Source organism: Meleagris gallopavo, chromosome 4, assembly GCF_000146605.3.
Source record: "Meleagris gallopavo isolate NT-WF06-2002-E0010 breed Aviagen turkey brand Nicholas breeding stock chromosome 4, Turkey_5.1, whole genome shotgun sequence".
NCBI classification, from domain to species: Eukaryota; Metazoa; Chordata; class Aves; order Galliformes; family Phasianidae; genus Meleagris; species Meleagris gallopavo.
In genome coordinates this window covers 68417625-68427103 of record NC_015014.2, presented here as the reverse complement: position 1 = coordinate 68427103, position 9479 = coordinate 68417625, and the positions used below count along the sequence as shown (strand labels likewise).

The 9479-nt window shown below is 48.5% G+C and overlaps 1 protein-coding gene across 1 annotated transcript; it reads left to right on the top strand.

The window, feature by feature from the left end:
- Window positions 1–1620: 1620 nt before the first annotated feature.
- Window positions 1621–7902, top strand: CD8B (CD8b molecule). Its single transcript, XM_010710592.3, has 5 exons — window positions 1621–2506; window positions 4529–4879; window positions 6127–6222; window positions 6614–6703; window positions 6798–7902. The coding sequence occupies exons 1-5, from the start codon at window positions 2437–2439 to the stop codon at window positions 6836–6838; spliced, it is 648 nt and encodes a 215-aa protein (XP_010708894.1). The 5' UTR covers window positions 1621–2436; the 3' UTR covers window positions 6839–7902.
- Window positions 7903–9479: the final 1577 nt, after the last annotated feature.

Genomic DNA, 9479 nt, shown 5'->3' with positions numbered 1-9479 from the left:
AAGGTTGGCTTTCACCATATATATTAAAGACTTAAATCCCACTAGAAACTATGAGGCAAGTAGCATAAACACACGAAAATTCAAAGATTCCCCTCCATCTTGCCCCAGCCACCAGCAAGGCTCATGATTAGGATCCCACGGGAGCCGCTGTACCCCGGCAAGGTCACAAACACCTCTTGTTTGTGTGAACAGATGGGTTCAGCTCACCCCCCCTGTGCTCTTCCCAGACAGCAGCCCCAAACAAAGCTGGGATGTGATAAGCACCACCTGGCTGCCTGCACGCTCCCACGGCACTGGGGTTGTTGTTGGAGACAAGCTGCCAGATACAGGCGTCCCACCTCTGGTGTGTTTACTGGGAGCAGCACCCAGCCTGGATAACCGTGTTGTTTTGAACAAAAAGAGAAAAAGAAAGCCACAAAACTGTTCCAGAGTTAAGCTTTTACATTGTTAATATTCTTTTTTTCTTTCAATTGGACAAATGTAGGTTAAAATGCTACAGGGAAGTATCTCTAAAACTGCTATAGCATAAAATCATTTGAGTTGGAAGGGACCCTTAAAGGCCATCTAGTTCAATCCCCCCGCAATGAACAGGGACACTTACAGCTCCAGGTGCTCAGAGCCCGGGGAACCCTCAAAACTCAAAGTGTCTGCTTCAACAAGCCACTGTCACCAACCTTCTGGCAGCATTTGAAGCCCACAGTAATGTGACCTGTGCCCAAGGCTGTAACAGTGCTTACTCCACCTCTGGGAGCACTCTGGTCCTGGCCAGGAGGTCAGAAGATGGGCAGGGGTCGGCAGACAGAGAGGTGGAAAAGGGGGGGCCCAGCCATAGCAGCAGGCAGGACAACTCATGTGCAGTGGAAAAGCTCTCTTGCAGTTGCATTTCTTAAATGAGGGCCTTTGATAAAAAAGTTCCCCACAGCCTCTATGGGTCCTCATATGAGAGCGCTGGAAAGGGGAAATCCGACCAGGTGCTAATGAAGGGAGCCAGCCCCAGTGGGGTACAACCTTTTGAGTTCACTGCAGTCTTAATGAGAATACTGCACTCCGTCACTCCCTGAAATGCAATTAAAATCTGCCTGCCTTGTCTGAGTCACTGTGTTGCAATTCCGCTCCCCTCGCCTGCGGCCAGGTGCTCTGTCTTCCCTTTATGTGCAGCTTGGAGTTGGGGTCACTCTCCTTTGGGGCCATCCTAAATCTCCCACCACCCCAAAACCTCTCAGTGCCCCCCTGGTGGCCTCCACCCAAACAAAGGCACCAGCAACGTGCAGAAACCATAGAGAATGAGATGCTGCCAGCACAGCTCTGATGGATGACTGCACCCCGTGAGAAGGGCTGTGCACTTAAAGGAATGAAACAAGCTGGAGAGCACTGAAATGACCTTTGGGCTGTTCCTGCCAGGAAAGAGTTAAGGAATGATTCAGCCGACTCTACATTTTACTCTTCACCACAAGGCTCTGGGTGGTTGTAGCAGGAAATTGTATTAAACAGAAGGGTGGAGGGGAATCATGTTAGAGCAACATAGAAAAATCTGGTGAAAAGGTAAAAAAAAAACTACACCAGATGAGATGGAAAATCCTTTTTTCCCATTCATCTGACAACTCACAACTCCAGGGGGTCCAGGGTCACTCCAAGTGAGCTGCCTGGGAGTGGAGGGAGGGGGAACCCCAGAGCCCCCCCAGAGACCCTGTGGGGATAAGACGGTAGGGAACCCCAGCAAAAGGAGAGAAGATAATGACAGCACACAAGACATTTCTTCCCAAAGATGGAAATACTGAGGGCTTGCAACCCCTGCACCCCACCACTCCCTGCACTTTTACACCATGCATTTCGCTGTTCAAATCCCAAACCATTCCTACTTCAAATCCTTCACCTATAACTTCAATATTTCTGCAAATGAGGCACTTGGTGTCAAAGCTCAGGGCCAGGTGGGGAGCCTGAGAAGAATTTCCTTATTTTTGCGGTTTGTCAGCCACTAAATTTGTTTGAGGTTTCTTGTTGTCGTCTTCAAAGCGTTCTGCGATGCTTCTCTCGTGTGCTTCATGGAGAGCTTTCAGCATTTTCCAGGCTCAGGACGGAATGCCTCCTGCACAAGGACGATTTGCTACGCAGTGAATCCTGGTGGCTGCAGTTAATTTTGCTGCCTTCTGCTGAAGCAAACAGCGGAGTGCCTGAACTTACATCTTCTCATTTTGAGAGCAAATTGATTTCGACAGAAAACAGCCAAAGGGTGTTGTTTTATTTAGGGCCCTCCGAGCCAGCTTGCTGCTCTCTGATACCTAAAGGCCAGATTTTACAACAGCAAGAGATGCTAGATGGTGAAATAGGAGGAAATCATTAAATAGCAGCAAGCCCAACCCGTCGCCCTGACACCTGATTGTGAGAGTGGGGACCTCTCACCAGCCAACAGCAGCAGCACCTGCACACAGCTGGATCATGTTGGACATGGCCACCATGGCCAGGCCGTGGCTCTGGGTCTGGCTCTGGCTCTGCCTGCAGCTCCCAGGTAAGAGGGATATCTCTGGATGAGGGCAATTTAAATTGCTAGTCCCGGGTAACAGCGATAGAATGAGAGGGAATGGCCTCAAGTTGTACCAGCGGAGGCTCGGATTGGGTATTAGGGAGCACTTCTCTTCTCAAGGAAGAGTGGTGAGGCATTGGAACACAAATGCCAGGGAGGAGTGGAGTCACTGTCCGTGGAGGTGGTCAGGAACTGTAGAGATGTGGCACTCAGGAACATGGATAGTGGGCATGGTGGTGGTAGGTGGTTGGTTGGACTGGGTGATCTTAGACATCTTTTCGAACCTTAGTGATTCATGATTGCAGGGGGCTTGCAGGGGATATGGACTGAATGTACAGTCAGTGTACTTATACTACATATATATAGTGTATATAAGAGTTGCCCCAGTGCAGTGGTGAGGTCACCCCAGGCTCCCCAAAACCCCAGCAGTTGTACCAAAAGTCCCAGATGGGAAAAATTAAATAACTAATTAGAGACATACAAGAAGGTGCCTTTGGGGAGAAAAGCACCACAGTATGGTGGGGTTGGCTAGCTTCCCTCTGGACAAGATTGCAATAAATCCCAGTTTGCCCCACATGGGTAAAGGATAACCCTATTGGCCCCCCATGGCTCCATTCCTGAGCTGCTGCCCCATTCCCACCTGACCCCCTGCTTGCAGCCGGACCCCTCACCATGATGGGGCAGCCAGGGCCAAGCACACGCTGCGCGGATGGGCTTGCAGGGCTGGAGCTGCATGGGGCAGTTTGCAACAGTGGCCATGGAGTTTTGAAGGAATACATAAATTTTAAGACAAATAAAAAGGGGGAAAAGGGCTCTGTTCAGCTTTCTGCATGGTTCTAAATCTCGCCTGGGAAGCAGGCAGGGGAAGGGAGAGCATCCTTATCTCCTGAGGCTATTTTTCACAGGAGCCGTGCAGCTGCACAGGATTATTTGCTGAACACAAAGCACTGCTACAGCTCCTGTTTTCCTTCCCCAAGGCCGTGCCAGCTCGCTCCTCACACACACAAACACCACTCCTATCTGCCCAGACCTGAGATAATTTTTCCACTGTACCTGCACAGCCCAAACAAGGCGATGCAATGCCAAACTGAAGCTTTCAAATCCTTTTGCTACCTTTGAGTTATTCTCCTTATCCAAACCACAAAATTCTTATGAAAAAAAGCCATCCAAAAATAAATGTCAAATAAAATGAAATTTCATTATTTTTATATTCATTTTCCCAATCTTTCCAAATTTTTTCTGCCATTTCTAGAGATGTGTCTTAGGAAGAGACCAACATATCCCACAGCAACAGCTATGGAGATGTTCAGGTTTCTAGCTACAAAACAACAGAAATAATCTAAAAGTTTTAGCAAATAAAATAAGGGAGTGAAGGGGCTCAAAAGAGTCTCTGGATTCCAAAACAGAGAATACAAAAAATACAGCACTCTTAAAATTCTTAAAATCATTCCTCCATTCCTCTCTGTCACTGAGCTCCGTCTCTAGATGAGTGGTTGTGGGGTGATGTATGTGGTTTTACCAAAATAGATATAATAATAATAATTATTATTATTTTTCCAAAAAGTAGCTGGGAACCCAAAAAGGCCTCTGAAGGAATATCACAGAACCATAGACCAGGCTCTGAGCACCTGATGAAGCTGCAGGTGTCCCTGTTCATTGCGGGGAAGTTGGACTAGATGACCACTTACGGTCCCTTTCAACTCAAATGATTCTATGATAGAATCATAGAACATCAAAGTTGGAAGGAACCCATGAGGATTACTGTGTCCAGCTTGTAACACAGGCTGATGCTTCTGCTAGAGGGGCTCTGGTCTGATATTAGCATAGAAGGAGAAGTTAGGCTGGTATTTAAGAGACAAGTGGACGTGGCACTAAAGGACATGGTTCAGTGGTGGGACCCAGTAGGTCAGGTCAGTGGTTGGACTTGGGGATCTTGAAGATCTTTTCCAACCTATGGTTCTAACGAAGGTAAAATACACAGCTTTGTATTCCTGCTTCTTTTTGTAGGTTTCTGTACAAATCTACTTTCATCCCGGACTCCAGGGCATATTTTAGCCCAAACAGACAACAGCATAGAAATCGTCTGCCTGATGAAGAGGGAGCACACTGGGCTCTACTGGTACCGCTGGAACCAGGGCAGGCAACACTTTGAGTTCTTGCTATTTTTCAGTCCTCTGGGAAAAGCCACTTATGGCAGAAATATCAGCCAGGAGAAGTTCAGCATCCACGGGACGAGTTCCCACCCCTTGTACAAGCTGCACATCAGCCGGCTGCACGGCTCCGACAACGGCACCTACTACTGCTGCACCATCCAGTCCTCCGAGCTCATCCTGGGCACTGGGACCCAGCTCAGCGTGGGTGAGCATCACTTCTGGGGCTCCAAACCGTGCGGCAGTGGGCTGGGATGAGGGGGAGCATGTTGGCGTATGAGCCTTCCCAGTCTGGAGGTGTAAGGTTGGGGCTTTGGGGTCAATGAGATGGGATAAGTCAGAAAATGCAGCAAAGAGCTACAATGCATTTCTTGGTGGGCTTCTGGGGAGACAAACAACATACCGAACTGAGATGCAGCTATAGATGCTGGCTCTAAAACACCCCTTCTTGCTTTTTGCAGGCATACCTCACATCTCACTTTCATTGTGCTGTCTCAAAATTCCCTTTGGGATTTTTGCTTCAAAGAGAAGCTGATTTCAGATAAAGGAGAACTGTTTTGTTTTTTTTTTTAATCAACTAAGCACCTATCTATGTCCCAAAAGCAAGGCATGAAAAACATGGCTGAAATTCAGCACCATCAAGGACACTCCAATTTAAAACTAAGCCCCAGCAGGTGGCTGGAAAAGACTCAACTCTGCTGAACATGTTTTTTTTTTCCCTTCAATAACCAGGATAAAACAAATCATCTCTCGGTTCCCTTAGATCTATCATTTTATTAGAAAAAATAATGCAGTTTTGAGCAACAACTGCAGTAACGTGAATACGGAAGAGACCCAGAGACCCCTGAAAACCCCCTGTGCTGCTGCAATCCCTGTGCTCCTGTGTATAGGGGGCTTGGGGTTGTAAACCAACAAGCAGTGATGTAAAGCCTTAAAATAAATGATGAGGCTGTGCCTGGCTGTAAGCATGGCTTGGGGATTTTTTCTTTTTTTCTGCTTTAATCCTGCCTATGTTTGCTCACTTAGCTTTTTATTAAGACTAGGGACTTTCTCACCACTGAGGGGCTCAGGATGCTCCTGACACCCAACCCGTGCAATCTCAAATGGTCTCAAGATGTTTTTTTTTTTTGTTTATTAAGAGATCCAAAGAGCTCTCAATTGTAATTAACATCAGCGTTTGCAACAGTGCAACCTGACAGGCTGCCCAGAGAATCTGTGGGTGCCCCATTCCTGGAGGTGCTCAAGGCTGGGTTGGACAGAGCTTTGGGCACACTGGTCCAGTGGGAGGTGTCCCTGTCCATGGCAGTGGGTTGGAAGCAGATGGGCTGCAAGGTCCCTTCCACCAAATTATTCTGTGATTCTGTGCTGGGTGTAGTTTTAAAAACTGCCATTTCAGCCACCTCCTGCTTGCTGTGCTCAGTGACAGTAACACTCTTCTACCTCTCTCCTAAACAGTTGATGTTTTGCCTCTGCCTTCAATGTCCACGCTGGCCCCATTCACCAAGAAACCCATGCGATGCAAACCCAAAAGCGAAGCCATCAACAAGAAAGGTACAGGAACGTGTTGGCTCTGTCTGCCTCATGGGGAGCTTTGCCCCAGAAGCAATGCCCCAGGTTCTACATGGGTGTAGGGGCCAGGAAGGATTTCCTTTTAGCTCTAGTGCTCCCCAGGGATGTAGCTCACCTGGATGCAGCATCAGGTGGATCCCTGCACCAGCAAGAATGACACAAAAAAGGTTATAAAAACCCAGAGCTAAGCTCCCCATGATGCTTTTGATTTAGTGCATTCTCAAGGGATATTCCGGGGTAATGCTCATGGCCTCACCCTCCCAAGAACAAGATCTGCTTTCCTCCTTCCTCACCCCATGCTCCTCCATCTGGGTAGGACAGTGCTGCAGTGCTGAGCTGAAGGGGCAGCTCCTCACCCTGACCCCCATTGCAGGTGCCTGCAGCCTCCTGGTCTGGGTCCCACTGGTTGCCGCTGCCCTGCTGCTCCTGCTGAGCCTGATCCCCACCATCCGCCGCTTCTATCGTAAGCATCGTACCTTGGCACAGCCTGGGATTGGGGTGGGGAGTGTGTGGGCAGCTGGGGGGACCCAAAGCTGATTGGCACCATTTCCCCACAGGACTGCGGAGGAGACTGTGGCTTCGAGTCCACAGAAAGTAAATCCTGCTGGGAAAAGCTATGGAGAATCGCCTGCGTGGTGCTGAGCCCTGCTGGGATGTAAGCCAGGGAGGACATTGCAGAGTACCGGATCAGATACTGCACTGTGCTGAGCCTTTCTCAAGAAGAATTTGGGAGCACAGCAGCTGGCTCTGCACTGGGACTGGGGTATCAAATGGATGCAGCCAGGCTGTAAAGATGCTCTGGACTCTGTGCTGGTTGATGACTTTGGTAAGGAATACTTTGAGAGGTGGCGGCACACCTCGTAAAGATGTTAGAAAGTGTAAATATATCATTCAGCTCTGCAGGCTGGTGCCTTGTGGCCCTGATTTGGGTTGGATTTGGTCAACAAGGGACTATGAATGTGGTGAGGAGCTGGAGGGCGAGCAAGGGCCTGCAAAAAGCTGGGGGGGAAGCTTAGGCTGCAGACAGACACAGCCCGTCCCAAGGCCAAGCAACCGGTGGAGCAGCAGCTGATAACAGGCAGAGGAGCCCATCCAGCCATGGATGCTTAGCCCTTGTGGCACCAGGGTGCTGAGCATAGGGCGGCTTTCCTCTCCTTTTAACACAGCAGCCAGCACACCTCTCCTCAGCTCCACCATGCCCGTGACAGCACTAACCTCATCACCCCCCCAAAACCCTTTTATTTTTGATTTTAAGGAGAAAAGTCAGCCCTGAGTGGCAGTGCCACGCTCCTGTTGCACAGTGGCCATGGTAGCTGGGGCACAGGGATGGTCCCCACGTCACCAGGCACATGCATAGTACTGGCTGTACTCTCAGCATACAGAACAGGCAAATGTTAGGAGTTTTATGTCATGCATTTTTTATGCAATTGCTGTGAAGAAACACCTTGAAGCTTTCTGTGTGCAGAAGTCCATTCTGGCAAAAAAATCCACAAACTCAGTGATGGGCATTCACCTGTGGTTCCCTTTCCATGAGAAAACCTGCAGCTCAGCTGTGTGCAATCACAGGAGAGGACAGGCAGCAGCAGCCCAGGGCTCCGCACCTCCTTTAGAAACGCAGCTTTGTGCACTTCACCAAAGGAAACTATGAACAAAATCTGATAATGCCTCATCTCATCAGTGGGGGGTTTTTGGGCAGTGAGCTTCAGAGATCTGAGCGGGTGGTTTCACAAATGCAAGAGCTGGTGGAAAAATCACTCCCCTTTCATAGACTTCTTCCAGAGCGTATGTAAGAAAGAAACAGGACCACTGATGAAAAGAAGCTTTCACATCTGAGAAAATGAGCCCCCAAATGTGTTTTTTTTTTGTCATTGTTCTTAACCTGACAGAAGTCGAAAGCTCAACAACAGGCAAAGGTCAGGGATGCTGCACTGCAGGGTGAGCGGGAAAGGGGTGTTTGTGGTAAAACCACATGGAAAAACACGTGTGTGTGACTGCTGAAGGCAGCGAGCAGAAAGGCCTTGTGGTCACAGTGTCACCCAATGATGTCCTCCAGGTGGTTCTCCCCTATTTCTTCCTCATTTCACATGTCCTCCCAGAAACCCTCCAGCCTTCTACCCCCTCCTCCCTGCATGGAAGCAGGCTCACAGCAGCCAGAGCTGCTGAATGGCCACTTATACGTGCAGTTATATACATATTATTTCATACATCTTGACATTTATATATATTCTGGCAGATACTTATAGAAAAAAAATCACTCTGCTCCTGTATTATGTTTCCCTGTAGCTCTTCTGCACTATTTGCCCTCCAGCACTCCTGCAATGAACAAATCTCAGGCACCAGCACTTGGACACATATGGCACAGCTGCAGGAACACGAAAATCACTCCCAGGCAGCCCACGCACTTCCCTGGACTTTACAACACTTCACACCAGAAATGCTGAGGCTGCACAGAATTAGATCTGAGCAGCAGTGGAAAAGCCATTGCAGAAATACACACCTTCCCTCTGGACAGTTTGTTTTCAGTTGGCTCACTCATCACTGATGTTCTAAGGATCACTGTGCTGTAACTTAGAAATGCCTCTCTTTGGATACACACTCAGTTTTCCTAGGCAAACCATGCCCTGCTGGCACTCCAAGGAGAGTGGCCCAGGAGGCAATGGTGGGTCCCATCTCACTGTGCAGAGCCCAGGCTGTCACCCCAAGGAGATGCTCTCCTGGTCCCCAACCCCATGTCCCTCCTCTCTACCATTATTGGGCTCACAAACCAAGGTAGTTTGCCAGATCCAACACCCTTTTTTTTTTTTGAGATCCAATGGGTCAACAGGCTGCAGGGTTTTACAGCTGAACTTGTGTATACATCTCCTTTATACTGAATGTATACACTCTGAAAATGAGTTCATTCTCCATGCAGTGGTGACCACATGGAAGAGATGGACCCTGTCCTTCTTCTGTGGTTGAGAGGACAGTGATGCTGGGAGGGCCATGCAGTGCTGCAGGGTTCATTCCTGGAGATAAATGCCCTTGTGAGACCAACAGCTAAGAAAGATTCAGATGCTCAGCATTAAAGAATGAGATAATTGGAAAATTAATAGTGTTTCAGACGAAATGGATGTGGAGTTTTGTAGCAAATGGCTTCTTTAAAATGACACATTGTAATGAGAACGTATAATTAAGAGCATTAAAAAGACAGGTTTGATTCGGAGCACATTCAGGTACATCCAGACCACTGTTCTTTCTTC